Source organism: Chrysochloris asiatica, unplaced genomic scaffold (assembly GCF_000296735.1).
Source record: "Chrysochloris asiatica unplaced genomic scaffold, ChrAsi1.0 scaffold00333, whole genome shotgun sequence".
Classification (NCBI taxonomy): domain Eukaryota; kingdom Metazoa; phylum Chordata; class Mammalia; order Afrosoricida; family Chrysochloridae; genus Chrysochloris; species Chrysochloris asiatica.
In genome coordinates, this window is record NW_006408851.1 from 2,511,613 (window position 1) to 2,529,246 (window position 17,634).

Below are 17,634 nucleotides of genomic sequence, written 5' to 3' on the forward strand. Positions count from 1 at the left end.
CTGGGTAGGGTCCCGCATTCCGCTTTTCTATCTTGATGGTCCCAGGGACCTCCGCTCCTAGACTGAAAAGTTAATCACTCCTTTCCTTGCTACAAAAGTCTACCTTTACATTTCCAACTCTCACACAAACATGTGTTTTTCTAGAAAAAAACAAAGAGTGGGCATGGAGTCGCCACCGTCATATTTAAGACGTATAGGAAAGCAACAAAGAACAGATTGATTCAGGTGCAAGAGGAAGTAAGGATCCTTACACCAGGGTCTAGAACAATTTATAAATCAAGAGACTAGCCTTACAGAAAAGAAGTTTCTTATTTCTCCCACTGGATTAGGAATTTGTATGAGAGGAGTGGTTGCTTCTCCATAGTGACTGGAAACACCTAGAGGTGGGTAATATCATCAAACTCTTCAAAGTCAGGAAGCAAAGTACCCGAGGTAAAAACCTACCTTCTTCTACCACCCATTGAATATTCCCTTTGCCCTCAGCAAGCACATCAGCTGGTTGTGGTTCTTTTCCTGGTGGGGTGACCCAAACCTTCAGTTCTGAAGGGTCTGGACCGTTAATTGTCATGTTAGTATTTGGTTGCTGTAGCTTACCATTGACTTTTATCACACGGCATGACAACACCGAGAAACATCCTGAGGACTTTCCTGGATTCTGGGTGTATTTTTCTTGACCTCTCTTATGTAATATCAATCTGATTTCCCCTTGGCAATCAGGATCAATCACACCACCAAATCCAGTAAATCTCATTTTGCCTGGAGGTCAGAGGTCTCAGAAGCCTAACTTGGGCAGGGGCCATTTTTAACTTCCATTTCAATGGGATGACTGTTGTGTCTTCAGGTGGGAGTATTCCCCCATTTGGAAGTAAGAGCTCTACACCAGAAGAGCATACAGTCACAGGGACAGGAAGCAAAAATTTTGCAAATGACCTACCAGGAGTAGCAGTGATTGGTGCCACTCCCGTTCCCATCCCTCCATTCCTGGACAAGGGGAAGGAAAGACCTACCAGGGTCAAGAACCATTTACAAATCAGGAGACTAGCCTTACAGATAGGAAGATTCTTTTTTCTCCCACTGGGTCAGGAATCTGTTCAGGAGAAGGCGTGGTTGCTTGTCCATGTTGTTGTTGTTGTTATTGTTATGTGCTGTTGAGTCGGTTCCGACCCATAGAGACCCTGTATATGGTTTCCAAGGAGCAGCTGGTGAGCTTGAACCACTGATCTTGCAGTTCAAATGACTTTGCAGTCTGGCGCATTAACCCACAGCGTCACACCAGGACTCCTGCTTGTCCATGTTGTTATTGTTGTTAAGAGCCATCAAGTTGGTTCTGACCCATAGCGACCCTCTAGAGGGTTTCCAAGGAGCAACTGGTGAGCTTGAACCACCAACCTGGCAGTTCAAACCAACTGTGCAGTCTAGCACATTAACCCACAGCGCCACACCAGGACTTCCCTGCTTGTCCATAGTGACTAGAAATGCCCCAAGGTAGATGATATAGTTCCTATTTTCAGAAAACTCTTCAAGAGAGGAACCAAAGTACCTGAAGTTAAGAAACAACCCTTGCTTCCTCTGCATATGGAGTCCCTGTGTAGTGTAAAGGGTTAATACACTTATAAGCTAACCAAAATGTTCGTTGTTCAAATCCACCCAGAAATGTCTCAGAAGAAAGGCTTGGTGATCACTTCCAAATTTCAATCATTGAAAACCCTATATTGGGGAGACATTTTTAATTCTGACATACATGGGGTTATCACAAGCCAGAATCTACTTTATAGCAACTGGTGTTTCCTTTTTATGTGCTTCCCAAGGTTTGAACTCTGCAGACAAGACATGTCTCAAGCTATGGCTTCAGAACCAGCTTATTAACCATATGTGTGATGTGCAGAGGCCTCACCCGGTGTCTCCATTTCCTGGTGAAACTTCCAAGAATTCCTGTGCCCATTGGACTTTCGTGTGCCTACCCTTTAGCACTCAGTGAATTGCCTTACAAGCATACCTTTAATTATGTCCAAGGTTCAGGACAACTTGCCCCACTTTATAAGTAGCAAATCTTTATCACATTATCCATTTGTTCTCAAGAGATAGTAAGGTAGGATTGCCTATCTGAGCTTACTCTTTAAAATATCCTCTGCATTCTAACTCTTACTCTTCTTTATTAATTTATCTTTCTCTCTCTCTTGTTGACCTTCCAGGCCCCCACTCCTTCATCTAATTGGTAGACTCTTTAACCACCTTCACCTCTATTTCCTTCCCCCTTACTAGAACCAGTGTGCACTAAGGAGCTCCCTGCTGTTCAGAGAAACCTACAGGCAGACCTGCTATAGACTGGAAGCAGCCCTCCCGCTCCATCATGGCCAGTTCACAGGATCTCATTAGGTTGCAGGAGGAAATGATCTGCCCCATCTGCTCAGATATTCTGCAAGACCCTGTCACCATCGACTGCGGTCACAATTTCTGCCATGGATGCATCATTAAGAATGTAGGACCATCAGACGGTTTGCTCATATGTCCCCTCTGCAAGAAATCTGTGAGGAAGGACATGCTGATGCCCAACTGGCTGTTGATGAATCTGGTGGAAAAAATCCAAACTATAAGACCTTTTGAGAAGCAACCAGAAAGACAAGAACTGAGGTGTCTAAAGCACCAAGAGAAGCTCCATTACTTCTGTGAAAATGATGGGAAGCTTCTCTGTATGGTGTGTTATCAATCCAAGGAACACAAATTACACAAAATCAACTTGGTAGAAGAAGCTGCCCCAAAGTATCAGGTAAGCACTCAGAGTCTATTGTCTGTCTCTCTCACCTGATCAGAAGTTCAATGAGCACAGGGTAATGGTTACCTTATTTTTCTGGGTTTGCACCACTTGGCACCCACCCCTTACCTTAAATGGCTAGTTCAGAGTCAGGCAGGGTGGACGCTCTGGGAGTCTCATTCTTTCTAGCATATCATTTGGTTCAAATGTCTGAAAACTTGAAATCAAGGCATAATAGAGAATGGAAAAGCATAGAATTTTGAATTATAAGGTTTGTGAACAAATCCAAGTGGCTGAGTTTTCTATAAGACGTTCAAGGAGTCACTTGGTCTCTGTGAGACTCAGTTGTCTCACCTTTCAAATGGGGCAAATAGAACAGAATAGAACTTACCTCTCTAAGGTGGTCTGATAGGACAAATGAGGGAAACCCTTAATCAACCACAAAGCTGCGTTCAAATATTAATCATACTTATTCACAGATGGCACATTCTTTTCTTGTAGATCACTGATACCCTATAGTCTATCCCCGTTCCTACTAGCCCCCAGCTTCTCCTCTCTCCTGCCACAATCTCACCTGCCCTCATGGAAAATCAGGAGCTTTGTGAGGCCAACACAACTCCCAGGCACAGCTTACCAATATAGTCCTCTCCCAACAGGTACTAATTCAATCTCAGCTTGAGACCTTGCAGCAAAAGGAGAAGGCACTAGTACAAATGAAAGCAAAAGGTGAACAGAGGATCAGTGACTTCAAGGTAAGAAAATGCTCAGGTGGCGACGTCTCTCTGTCCCATAGCCTTTTGTAGCAGAAATAGCTTCCCTCCCATGTCCCTAAGATATCTTATTATACTGAAGGCTCAGAAGAAGACCCAGTGTCAGATAAGGTGGTTCAGAGTGGGACAGAGTGAAGGAGGGGCAGATGGAGGGACAGAAAGACTCGTAGCATTGTAGGTTAGGATGTGTTCATGCCTTCTCCTCCACCATAGCATTTGGCTTATCTGTCATAGCACCTTGGGTTACTGGAGTGGGTTGACCACTCTAGTCTCTTCTACCTGGAGATACTGGTGTAGGAAAAATAGAATCTGGTTTTAGCATCAGAAATGCTGATTTTAAGACCACTTCTGCCTCTCACAGGCTATTCCTTAACCAGAGACTGACACTACAGTTAGAAAATAATGACAATGTAATTCTGCACAACTTGTTTACTTATTGTATGTGTTTGTGTAGTGAAAAGAGATTATATACTGAGAAGTCTTATGAAAATGTGAGTTTGAGAGACTCGAGTTCTTGAAGGAGGAAGAAAAGGATTAAACACAAATAATTTAGCCTACAACTAAGCTTATAATAAATGCTAAAAATCACTTATCTCTCTTCCACTTTCCTTTTCCAAATCTGCCACAAATCATTGTTCTGTGTTGGCAATGAATATAAGTATTAATTTCATAATATTGAAAAATTAGATAGCATGGCCATCTTTTCATGTTCTGAGTGTCCACTCTCCTTTTCCCCAGGCTCAGGTGGAGAATGAAAAGCAAAGGATCATCAGAGAAGTCAAGCTTTTGCAGCAGGTCCTACAGGAGGAGGAGGCGGCTCTCCTGTCCCAAATGAACTGGCTTGGTCAAGAGGGAGCCAAGGGGGGCAACCACTACATCACTTCCACTGAGGCTCAGCTGAATTCTCTCGGTAGATGTGTTGAATCCCTGAGGGCCAAGCAGCAAATGTCTCCCAGTGATCTGCTCTTGGTGAGTGTCCCTTGAGGGCAGAGTTAGAGACTAACCCATTCTTAGTCACACATCAGAGCATGGCCACAAGGAGAACACCTGAGAGCACCCCAATCATCCTGCCTCCTGCCTAGCCGTGATCAATAGAAATATGACGCCAGCCACACATGTAACTTATAAGCATATTGCAAGCCACATGTCTAATTAAATATTTTTTGTAGAAGCCACATTCAAAAGCAAAGAGAAAAAGAAATAGATAAAATTAACTTGAATAAGGTATTTTACCTAAGCCACTGTGTAAAAAGTAACCAATGTTTAAAAGGATAAATGAGATATTGTACATTGCTTTTCTGTAATACCAAATCTTTGAAATATATTTATCTTACCCCTATGCACAACAATAAACTCTTTAAACACTAAAGAGTCCTGGTGTGACTCTTCATGATAAACACTGGACTACTTACCTCAAGGTTAGTTGTTCAAACCCACCATCCACTCCATGAAAAGCACTGCTATGGGTTGGAGCCAACTCGATGTTACTGAACAACAAGAAGTTTTCAATGGATGAAGTACAATGTAATCCTACCAATTTGGTAAACTTGTGTTTAATGGAAACAGTATTTTAACTCCATCAGCATTTAAATTTAAATTTTGGAAAATTCTGTAAAATTAGAAGTCCATTTTCTCATCACACTAGCCACATTTTAAATGTCAACCACAGGTGGCCTGGCTGCCATAATGGACAATATGAGCATAGCAGATGCTCAGAATAATCTGAGAGCTCACCTGAATTTACCTTCCATTCCCACCAGCTCAAGAAGCCATTGCTTTCTTTTAAGAAAGATCATGCAAAGTCATTCCTCAACACCAAGCAGGGATCCCCTGTTTTAGCCTTAGAGACAAAATTTGTCTTCGGAATCTCACTCCTCTTCCCCTCCCCTCATTTGAGTTCCCCTTGAAGTCTAGCCATTACCCTGTCTATAGGCATATCTTGGAGGAGCCCAACATGGTGGGTAAGAAGAGAGGGATTGGCTTGTCTCATGCCAATCAGACTTTTGACTCTTTCATGCCACCAATTGGCCTAGAGCTGAGGCTGTACCTTTTCTCTTTCTCTTCTAGGATATCAAAGATGTCTTGAACAGGTATGATGGGCCGTCCCAAGTGCATTTTTCTTATCGATTCATACATGTAATGCTCAACATAATATTTATAATAGTAAAAGTTTTATACCACTCCTCCCTCATGAAAACTTGTACCTCTGTGAAACTTTGGAGTCAAATATGACTTCAAGGAAAGGCTTAAGCTGAGCATATTAGCAAGTGGGTTGGTTGTGGAAGAGCTGCTTTGTCTGCAGTTTCCTGGGTTTCAACATTGTTGTTGTTGTTGTTAAATGTTATTGAGTTGGTTCTGACTCATAACGACCCGGTATAGGGTTTCCAAGGATCAGCTGATAAGCTTGAACCGCTGACCTGTGGTTCAAATTGACTTTGTGATTTAGTGCATTAACCCACTGTGCCACACTAGGACTCTGGTTTTCAACAGAGATTCTCCTATTTTCTGGCACTGCCTTTACGACCCTTTGTTCAAATGAATGGCTCCTTGATCCATTACTCTGCTGCCCTGACCCCTCCATCTCCTTATACTCTGCTTCTTCCTTGGCCACAGCATTGCCCTAACTCCTCACTCCCAGCTCCCTATCCCCTGACATCTCCCCCAACCCACAGGATCCCATCCTCACATCCCCATCTCCTCCTCATGATCCCCTTCTGCCCAACACCGTCCTCCCTGATCTCAACACACAACTCAGCTCTGTCTTCTCAGGAGTCAAGAATTTCAATTTCTCAACCCAAACCCTATTCCTCTGGATCTGGAGAAAATACTCAATGATGCTGTATCAAGACATAACTCCATCACAGATGCCCTGAAGAGATGCAGAGGTAAGGAAGAGGCTCATAGCTCCTCTATCACTCGTATTTCGGGAGTTCTACCCCCATTAGTGGAGTCCTGGTGTGGCGTTGTGGGTTATTGTGCCAGACTGCAAAGCCATTTGAACTGCAAGGTCGGCGGTCCAAGCTCACCAGCTGCTCCTTGGAAATCCTATACAGGGTTGCTATGGGTTGGAATTGACTCCACTCGATGGCATTTACCAACAACCAACAACTCCCATTAGTTAAGGTTACAAATCGAGCAGCTAAGCTCACAGTTAGCAGTTTGAAACTACTAGCTGTTCCGCAGGAGGAAGATGAGGCTTTCTGCTCCCGTAAAGATTTACAACCTCGGAAACTGTGTACAGGGTCGCTATGAGTTGGAACCGACTCCACGGGACATAAAAACAGCAACAATTCCCATTAGTTACCCCAGGAAAGCTGAACTCTAACTTGTAATAATCATTCTTAAAATCCAGTTACTGTGGAGTCAGCCATGACTCATACAGACTCCATGTATGTTGACATAGAACTGTGCTCCATATGGTTTTCAGAGGCTGGTTTTCTGAAGTAGATCACCAGACCTTTCTTCCAAGGTACCTCTGGGTGAACTCAAAACTCCAGTCTTTTGGTTAGCAGCTAAGCATGTTAACTGTTTGCAGTACCCAGGAGGTCCAAATAGTTACCATTCCATCGCGGTTAAATGGGTTCCACAGCTTTACTGGGATTTGGAAGTTGAATCCTTGATTATGAGGATTAGAAGTTTCCACATCCACCCGCTACAATGGCTTGGGTAGTTATGATTTCAGTTTCCACTAAAACACTTAGGAATAAGGTCCTCATTCTGTCTCCTGGTTTATTATATAATCTTAAGCCTTCATATCTATCAGTTTCTGTGGAATTGGTGATGATTCATGGCAACCCCATGTGTGTCAGGGTACAACTGGGCGCCATAAGATCTTCAAGGCTGTGACTTTTTCAGAAACATCAACACATTTCAAATGTCACCTTGCTTCCTTTCAGGCATTGATCCTAACCTTATTGTACTTGTCAGCCTCTCCGATTCCTGTGAGAACCAAGGAGAGGGCCTGAACTGATGTCCCATGGCTTCCCCCTTGCCCAGCACAGTGTATGTGTGTGTGTGTGTGTGGGGGGGGTAGTTGGGCTCTGCTGTATGGTTGTACAGTGGACAAAGGGAAGGCAGGGCCCAGCCTTCTCCCTCTGGTTGGACTTTTGCTTCCCTGGCACACACTGGAGCCCTGTCCCTTCCTGACAACAAAGAGAAAGTAGATTCAAAATCAGTGAAAATTGGGAGATATTCCTCCTCCCAGAACCACAGGGAGATAACAATCAGACAGCACAGAAGTGGATGACTTGCTTGGGCTCTCGCTTTTGGTCAGATATTTCTCTAGAACCTGTCTGGGTTTGCAACTAAGAAAAGTTTGAAGATGTTAGGAATTCTGTACTAGTTTCCTAGAGCTGCTGCCACAGAAATACAAGTGTGTGGCTTCAAAGAACCGAATGTATTTTTCCATCATTTTAGAGGCTGAAGGTCTGAATTCTGGGCACCTCTCCATCTCATTTTATTCTATCTCCACAGACAGTCTCCAGCCTGATCAGAAGAGAATTAAAAGCACATTTTTCATTGACTCAAGTGAGGACACCTCAAAGAACTGTAAGTGGGGTCTGAATCTGTCCCTGTCATTTGGAAAAACTAAGACAAGCAAAGAAGAAGAATTACATTCAGTGATTATATGCAGTCCAGATATAGGCAGACACCTATTACTCAGAGATTAAGAAAAAGAAGCACAGGATACAAATTTTATTATTTTATGAGGTTTATTATTATATGACTTTCTGGTTGGTTCAAATAGCTTACACACTCAACTATCCGCCAAAAGGTAGGTAATTCAGACCCACCTAGAGGTGCCACAGAAAACACGTCTGGCAATCTGCTTCTGAAAGATCACAACCTTCAAAATACTGTGGTGTTCAACTCTGCAAATAACAACCCAGAAAACAGTGTCTAATTCCAAAATTTTAAAGTATTCAAACATATTTGTCAAAAATAGTTTATATTTTTACTCATCAGAGAAATAGAAAAGTGAGCCAAGGATGAGGTGGATACAGCTGAGTCTCTGAAGGGTTACCTGCCCCAGGCCACATACCTGGTTTCTGTGGATACCCCTCTGAGTGTGAGGTCAGTGGGATGGAGACCCACTATATTTGTAGCCTGTGCCGAAGAACCCATTAGAGCCAGTTCTGCCACCTAAGACGGCCACACTAGCAGAACCAGTTTTTAATGACCCTTTATGTGATCAGCACCCCACATGCAATATTTCAAAACCACACAACTTCCCCAAGGTATGTGTCACTACATGCAATAGACAAGGGAGACCCCTCTAACTCTAGAATAAGTCATGTGAGGATTAAATGGTGGAAACACATAAACAAACCAGAATTAGAACTCATTTCACCAAAGCCACAAAGTACATAATGCATTCCAAAGCCAGAGAGCGTGGAGTGGTTCGATCTCACAGAGTTCTTCCATAAGAGGAGACATTGGTGGTTGGGGGGTAAGTCCTTGTTGTGTTCCATGACTGGTGTTCTGGTGATTTCTGAACACCCCAGCTCCTTGTTCTTGTTGTTAGGTGCCATCGAGTTGGTACCGACTCATAGCGACCTTATGCACAACAGAATGAAACACTGCCAAGTTCTGGGCCAACCGCACAATTGTTACTATGCTTGAGCCCATTTATACTGCCACTTTGCCAATCCATCTTGCTGAGGGTCTTCCTCATTTTCTCTTCTCCTCCACCTTACCAAACATGATATCCCTCTCCAGCAACTGTTCCCTCCTGATAATATGTTCAAAGTATGAGAGACACGAAGTTTGGCCATCCTGGCCTCCAAGGAACACTCTGGCCGCACTTCTTCCAACACAGATCTGTTTGTTCTTTTGGCAGCCCATGGCACTTTCAATATTCTCCTCCAATACCATAACTCAAAAGCATCAATTCTTCTATGGTCTTCCTTATTCACTGTCCAGCTTTCACATGCATATGAGGTTATTGAAAATACCATGGCTTGGGTCAGGCGCACCTTAGTCCTCAAGCTGACATGTTTGCTCTTCAATTCTTTAAAAAGATCTTGTGCAGCAGATTTGCCTAATGCAGTATGTTGTTTGATTTCTTGACTGCTTGCTTCCATGAGTGTTGGTAATTAATTCAAGAAGAATGAAGTCCTTGAAAACTTCAATGTTTTCTCCATTGATAAGAACGTTTATTGGTCCAGTGGTGAGGGTTTTTGTTTTCTTTACATTGAGATGCAATCCATACTGAAGGCTGTGGTCTTTGATCTTCATCAGTGAATATTTTAAGTCCTCTTCATTTTCAGCAAGCAAGGTTGTATCATCTGCACATCGCAGGTTGTTAATGAGTCTTCCTCCAATCCTGATGTCACATTTTTCTTCATATAACCCATCTTCTTGGAATATTTGCTCAGCATAGAGATTGAATAAGTATGGTGAAAGAATACAACCCTGTTATACACCTTTCTTAATTTTACACCATTCAGGGTTCCCATGTTCTGTTTGAACAACTGCCTCTTGGTCCCTTTTGTTGTTGTTGTTGAGTGCCATTGAGTCGATTCCAACCCATAGCAACCCTGTATATGCTTTCCAAGGAGCAGCTGGTGAACTTGAACCACCGACCTTGCCCTGGGAGGCATTAAAAGTCAATAGGTCAACCTGGAAGGTTTCCACACTTTCTCATGGGTGGAAGGACAGTCCCCATAAGAACCACTTGGCTCTTGTTGATGGTGGCTGGGTGTTGTTTTTTGTTTTTAATGTGCAACTTCAGATTATCATGACCAAAACTAGTTTTCTTTCTCCCAGTTGCAGCGAATGTGTTAGAGAATAACAATTCTAAAACGAACACAGCCTTGGAGCCTGAGTTGCCCTCTACAGGTAGGAGTCCTGATTGCTGACACTGGAGATTCTTGCAGTTTAGAGAAGAGGACAGACAGGCGGTCACAGGGCAGAAGAAAGGGCTTTTCTGTGTTCTCTCTGCCCAGAGCACAGATGGGAATGCACCTGAACTGACAAAACTGGGGAGGCGAAGGCACCAGTTAGACTGCAGAAGGAACTTCCTAACATGGAAGATCATATTCTCTGATCTGAGTTTGGTTGGAATGTGTTCTCTCCATTTCACCCTGAGATGGAAGGGACTAGGGAAGAACAGGGAGAGGGATTTGAAGGACTCAGAGTTTATAGAAGGCTGTGGAACTATGAAATTCACCGTTCTTGAAGATTTCAGATGACAGAAACCTGGCAGGAGGTGGGGGGAATGTAGGGGATAGAGGAAGGGACAGTTATCTTGACCATCTCCTTCACTTCTTCACAAATGACAGCTCTCCCAGGAATTCATACATCCCTAATCAACTTAGCTCTAGGTTGTTCAGGTACAGTTTGAGTCTAAGCTTTATCCCTTCCGCCATACCTATAACTCAGCAATGCTTTCTGTCATTGGAAGATTATTTCTGTTTGTTCCTTCTGATGGCTCTTTTCTTCTTCCTCAAAGACAGCAAAACAACTAAACAACCAACACCAAATCCTGGGAGCTCAAATGTACACAGTCCTCTACCATTTAAGCCCTCTACTATAACCACCACCACCACCACCATTTGGAAAGAAATGCATCCAGAATTGCTCCAGCCCAGAAACAGGAAGTCCTTTGCTGGAGTTTCTCAACTCCGAGCCAACTTTGAGAACATTGTGGGTGCTGGAACCACAAGAAGGGAAGAGTTCAAGGGAGCCCTAAGTGAGTGGCTGAGAGCAGTCAAGGGTATCCTTGCTTTGGGTGGAGTCGGGCAAGGAAATGGGGCCTGTGGGAGAGGCACAGGTTACTAAGAGCTGCAGTATGGGAAGGAGGAGGTTGCGTTGCGATGCAGTGGGGAGGGTTGGTTATGGGGGTGGTAGAAGGGAAGGGGGGAGGAAGAAGAGTGAACAGATGGATAAAGGGAGAGGAAGAGGCAAATGTCTCCATCCCCTTCATTCCTTCCTAACTCACGTCTCCTCCGGGAAATCACACACCCCTGACCAACTTACCTCTACCTTGTTCAGGTACACTTTGAGTCTAACCTTTATCTCTTCTGCTGAATGTACAACTCAACAATGTTTTTTTTCTTGATGGAGGATTATTTCTGCCTGCTTTCCTACTGACCTCTTTTTTTTCCTTTTCTCTCTCAAAGGCAACAGAACTAAAAAGCCAGTATCAAATCCAGGCTCCTCAACTGCATCCAAGCCCTCTGCTTGGAGAGTAATACCTCCAGAATTGCTCCAGCCCCGAAACAGGACATCTTTTGCTGGAAATCTTCAACTGCCAGGCAATGTTAAGAACCTAGAGAATACTGGAGCCACAAGAAGGGAAGAGTTCAAAAGGGCCCCAAGTGAGTGGCTGAGAGCAGTCAAGTGTCCTGCTTTGAGTAGAGTGGGACAAGGAATAAGGCCTGTGGGGAGAGGCCTGTGTTACTAAAATTAGCAATATGGGATGGAGGAAGGTGGGGGCAGAGTGTGTTTGGGGGGAGGGGGGAGGAGCAAATGGGGAAGGGAGGGAAGGGGATAGGATAGAGGGATACAGGGAGAGGAAGGGGCAATATCTTACCCATCTCCTTCACTCCTCCCTAATTTTCTTCAGGAAACCATACACCTTTAACCAACTTACCCCTAGATTGTTCAGGTGCACTTTACACTGAACCTTTATCCCTTCTGCTGTATCTACAACTCAGCAGAACTTTCTGTCAATGGCAGGTAATTTCTGCTTGCTCCTACTGACCTCTCTTTTCTTTTTTCCTCCCTCAAAGGCTGCAGAACTGAACAGCCAACATCAAATTCTGGCTCCTCCACTGTACTCAGTCCTTCTTGCAAGTCCTCTACTTGGAAAGTAATGCCCCCAGATTTGTTCCAGCCCCGAAGCAGTATGCCTTTTGCTGGAAATTCTCAACTGCGTTGAGAACCTTGAGCGTAGTGGAGCCATGGGGAAGGAAGAGCTGAAGGGGGCCCTGAGTGGGTGCCTGAGAGCAGTCAAGGTCCCATCTTTGAGTTGAGTCAGGAAAGCAGCTTCAAAAACTTTCCACTATCTTTCTTTCAATTTTTGCACTAAGTTTTTGAAGTCCCCCTCATATTCATCCAGGTGTGGAGGACCACAGATGAGTAAAGTGACCTGCATCACATCCACCGAACCCATCCCATGAACCTGACTATTGTCCTCTGCTCACATTTCCATATACTCTAGCTTTACCAATCCCCCAAGCCCAGCAAGGAAAATGAATTTTATTGTATTTAAGTTTATTGTACTTTGCAGGTAATGAGTTTTTAAAAAGAAAGAAAGAAAGTTTGCAGCAATCTTGCATTGAGCAAGTCATTTGGAGCCATTGCCCAATAGTAGGTGTTGTTGTTGTTGTTAGGTGCCATTGAGTTGGTACCAACTCATAGTGACCCTATGTAAAACAGAACGAAACACTGCCTCATCCTGGGCCAACCTCACAATTGTTGCCACACTTGAGCCCATCGATGCTGCCATATTGCCAGTCCATCTCAATGGGGGGTCTTCCTCTTTTTCTCTGACCTAACACGTTACCAAACATGATATCCTTCTTCAGTGACTGGTCCCTACTGACAATATGTCCGAAGTATGAGAAACGAAATTTGGCCATCTTGGGCTCCAAGGAGCACTCTGGCTGCACTTCTTCCAACACAGATCTATTCTTTTGGCAGCCCATGGCACTTTCAATTTTCTCCTCCAACACCATAACTCAAAAGCATCAATTCTGCTACGGTCTTCCTTATTCAATGTCCAGCTTTTGCATGCATATGAGGTTATTGAAAATAAAATGGCTTGGGTCAAAAAATTTGATTTTTCATCTGATTTTTTGATTGCTGCTTCCATGAGAGTTGATAATTGAAGCAAGAAGAATGAAGTCCTTGACAACTTCAATTTTTTCTCCATTGATAAAAATGTTGTTTCTTGGTCCAGTGGTGAGGGTTTTTGTTTTCTTTACATTGAGATGCAATCCTTACCAAAGGCTGTGGTCTTTTATCTTCATCAGTAAGTATTTTAAGCCCTCTTCACTTTCAGTAAGCAAGGTTGTATCATCTGCATATCTCAGGTTGTTAATGAGTCTTCCTCCAATCCTGATGCCACGTTTTACTTCATATAACCCAGCTTTTCGGATTATTTGCTCAGCAAACAGGTTGAATACATATGGTGAAAGAATACAATTCTGTCGCACACCTTTCTTAATTTTAAAACAATCAGCATTCCCACGTTCTGTTCGAACAAGTGCCTCTTGGTCCATGTACAGATTGCTCATGAGTGCAATTAAGTATTCCAGAATACTCAAACTTCTCAATGTTGTCTATAGCTTGTCATGATCCACAAAATTGCATAGTCAATAAAGCACAAGTAAACATCTTGTATTCTCTGCTTTCAGCCAAGATCCATTGGACATCAGCAACGATATCCCTCATTCTACTTCCTCTTGTAATTCTAGCTTGAACCTCTGGAAGTTCTCTGTCACTGTATGTTTGCAGCCATTTCTGTATTACCTTTAGTAAAACTTTACTCACCTGGGATATCAAAGCTTTTGTCGGATGATTTCCGCATTCTGTTGGGTCACCTCTCTTTGGAATGGCCACAAATATGGTTCTCTTCCAATCAGTTGGCCAGATAGTTGTCTTCAAAATTTCTTGGCATAGATGAGTGAGTGCCTCCAATGCCACCTCACTTTCTTGAAAGATTTCAATTTTTATTCTATCAATTCCTGGATCCTTGTTCTTTGCCAATTCCTTCAATGCACCTTGGACTTCCTTCAGAATCATTGCCTCTTGATCATATGCTACCTCTTGAAAAGGTTGAACATCAACCATTTCCTTTTGGTACAGTGACTCTGTGTATTCCTTCCATCTTCTCTTGATGCTAGGTACATAGTACTATCTCTATGTGACATTTTGGTAATTCCACAATATTTCAGACTTTTTCTTAAAGCTATTGCACACTTAATAGACTACTGTTTAATGTTAACATAACTTTTATATACATTGTTGTTGTTAAGTGCCATTGAGTCGATTCTGACCCATACTGACCCTTTATAGGGTTTCCAAGGAGCAGCTGGTGACCTTGAACTACTGACCTTGCAGTTCAAATGACTTTGCAGTCTGAAGCATTAGCCCACAGCGCCACACCAGGACTCCTTGCATTGGGAAGCTGTAAATTTCATGTGACTCATTTTATTGCTCTACTAGTTTTATTCACCTTATTGCAAATATCTCCTAGGTATGCTTGTATTACAGTAAGAGGGTTTAGGAGTCACTGAGTGGTACAAATGATTACTATGCTTGGCTGCTAACTGCACATATGGAGGTTTGAATCCACCTAGAGATGCCTCAGAAGAAAACCCTAAAGATGATAATTCTATTCTTGACATTTATGGTGTTGCCATGAAGGAAACCAAGTCAACTAGTATATATGAGAGTCTGAGACTGGGTAATAAATCAGAAAAGATGACCCTATTCCCAAGTATTTTAGCAGAGACTGGATTTGCCACAACCCAAGCCATTGTATGGGTAGATAAAGATCCTTTTAACTATGATGATAAACTATGCTCAAGGTCTGAATTCCAGTAAAAGTTAATGTGTGAGGGAAGGCGGGCTGACTAGTCCTCTTCTCTTACAATCCCTCACTCAAGCTTCTCTTTGAGGGGCCCTACTTAGAAAATGACTGGAGCTCAAAAAGTTTGAGCTCTGGTAGTGTAGTGGTTATGAATTTGGCTTCGAACTGCAAGGTCACCAGTTCGAAATTATCAGCTGTTCCGCAGAAGAAAGAGGAGGCATTCTGCTCTCGTAAAGATTTACAGCCTCGGAAACCCTGTACAGGGTCGCTATGAGTCAGAACCGACTCCACGTTATACAGCCATGACAGAGTAGAACGTCTCCCATTGTTGTTGTTTTTAAGTGCCATTGAGTTGGTTCTGACCCATTAGCGACCTTGTATAGGGTTTCTGAGGAGCAGCTGGTGAACTTGAACTGCCAACCTTGCGGTTCAAACTGACTTTGCAACCCAGCGCATTAACCCACAGCGCATAGGGTTTCTTTCATCTTTTTAGGAGTAGATAGATCTCTAGCCTTTTTCTCCAGATTAGCAGCTGGTGAGTGACTATTATGCCACCAGGGAGGGTTCTTTCAGCGTTTCTCTTATACTCGCTCCAAATCCCATTTTAGATAGGGAATCAGAGATCACAGGAAATAAGAAGACCATGGTCTTAGCCTTAAATCCTGAAATGATCCACACCAGTAGGTAGTGCTCCTCTGCACCTACAGGGTAGCCCATTGGGGAAATTTAGGGATTGATTTCAGAAGAAGAGGGGCTTAGGACTTCTTTGGGGACAATGAGGGAAAGCCTCTCTTTGGCAGCATCTTGAAGATACTCAGAGGTGGGAGACTGGACACCTTGATCCAAGGTTGACCCTCTTTTTCTTCCATCTCCCACAGCCCGCGTGACCCTGGACGCAACCTCAGCCCACCCGGACCTCATTCTTTCCCAGGATCTGAAGACAGTGAAGCTGGACATCGGCCCTCTCAGTAACTCAGAGGAGCCAGCAGACCCCAGGTGCTTCTACCCATTCCGCTGCGTGGTGGGCTTGCCTGGCCTCTCCTCTGGCCAACAGACCTGGGAGGCGGAGCTGCAAGGGCCTGGGGGAGGGGCCTGCGAGGTAGGCGTGATCTCAGAGTACGCAGCACGCCAGGGTTACCTGCAGATAGAGCCCTTGGCTGGCTTCTGGGCACTGCGCATTAAGGACACCCAGTGCCAGGTTCTCACTCAGGCCGACACTGCGGAGGAGCTTCCCATTTGTCCGCGTAAAGTGAGAGTCCACGTGGATCATGATCGCGGGGAGGTCGTTTTCTACGACGCCATCACTAGCAAACACATCTATACCTTCCGGGCCTCCTTCCAGGGGTGGATCTTCCCCTTTTTCAGACTCCTATATTCTGGCACTCAGATCACTCTGAGCCCCTAGAATTCTTCCAAGTCCTCGCTTGCCTTCTTCTCTTTCTCGGCACCCTCTCACTTTGGGATGTGCTGCAGCTGGTAGAGTTAGCGCTAAACTGCCTAGAACCCTTTAGGTTTGCGCCTGCTTTAAGTTTTCTTTTTGTCTCAACACCTCCCCACGCCCCATATGCCTGGGTAGAAAAGAAAACTTCAAATACACGGACAGACTGTACGAAGGCTATTCATTGCATCACTGCAACTGGACTGGAACTGAAATGTCTGCCGTTAGGCGATGGTCAAAATATGGGATGAGAAAGCAACATGCTGCATCCAATTTAGACACAGATGCAGAGGGCTGGATCACTGACTTGAGGCTGCCCCTCTCTGCTCCTGCACCTCATTCCCTGTAGTACCTGTAACCCTGGACACGACCTCAGCCCAAAGCCTCATCCTTTCTGAATATCTGGAGACAGAGACACTGGACTTGTCTTATTGGACAACTTAGCCAGGTCTGCCCACATAGCTTTCTGTCTGTTTGGTGGTATTATGCAAACTATGAAAAGGAATGAGGAACACCTATATAGACTACTATGGAATTATTTCCAGGGTATATTTTCAAGTGAAAAAACAAGGTGGGGTGGGATAGTGCATGTATATATTGCTTGTTTATATTTATTTTTGTAACTGGAGGGATGACCCTAAAACTAATAAAACCTGTAGGAGAAAGGGGAAAATCTGATGAAAGTGATTATTTTCTCTGAATGTGTGTAGTTTTGTATATTTGGCTTCAGAACTATGTAAATGTTTTACATTATTATAAAGCAAAACTGAAATGAGACTTTAACCTAGTTCTGCATATATTTGGTAGCTTAACCATTCAAAGAGATGTTATTTTAAGTAACTTTAAAACATAGTAATTTGTAAATCCTTAGTGGGATATATGGAGTCTTGGTGTGGCGCTGTGGGTTAATGCACTGAACTGCAAAGTCGCTTTGAACTGCAAGGTCAGTGGTTCAAGCTCACCAGCTGCTCCTCGGAAACCCTATATAGGGTCGCTGTGGGTTGGAACCAACTCGACGGCACTTCAAAATAATAAACAAGAGTGGAATATATACTAATGACAAAAAAGTTCTTAATAAACTTTAAATCATATTAGTAACAAAAATACGGTATTAGTATTGTGATTCTGAATC

The 17,634-nt window shown here is 43.6% G+C and overlaps 1 protein-coding gene across 1 annotated transcript; it reads left to right on the forward strand.

Moving 5' to 3' along the window:
- Positions 1-2,350: 2,350 nt before the first annotated feature.
- On the forward strand, positions 2,351-16,469 carry LOC102827496 (E3 ubiquitin-protein ligase TRIM31-like). The gene is made up of 8 exons (XM_006875691.1): positions 2,351-2,767; positions 3,409-3,504; positions 4,261-4,491; positions 5,590-5,612; positions 6,292-6,407; positions 7,996-8,049; positions 15,673-15,744; positions 15,943-16,469. The coding sequence occupies exons 1-8, from the start codon at positions 2,351-2,353 to the stop codon at positions 16,467-16,469; spliced, it is 1,536 nt and encodes a 511-aa protein (XP_006875753.1).
- Positions 16,470-17,634: the final 1,165 nt, after the last annotated feature.

Bases quoted from the DNA above. Each gene is read 5' to 3' on its own strand.
- LOC102827496 (XM_006875691.1), top strand. From the start codon at position 2,351: ATGGCCAGTTCACAGGATCTCATTAGGTTGCAGGAGGAAATGATCTGC. The intron at 3,505-4,260 runs GTAAGAAAATGC...CCTTTTCCCCAG, and splicing joins AGAGGATCAGTGACTTCAAG to GCTCAGGTGGAGAATGAAAA. The intron at 6,408-7,995 runs GTAAGGAAGAGG...CTATCTCCACAG, and splicing joins TGCCCTGAAGAGATGCAGAG to ACAGTCTCCAGCCTGATCAG.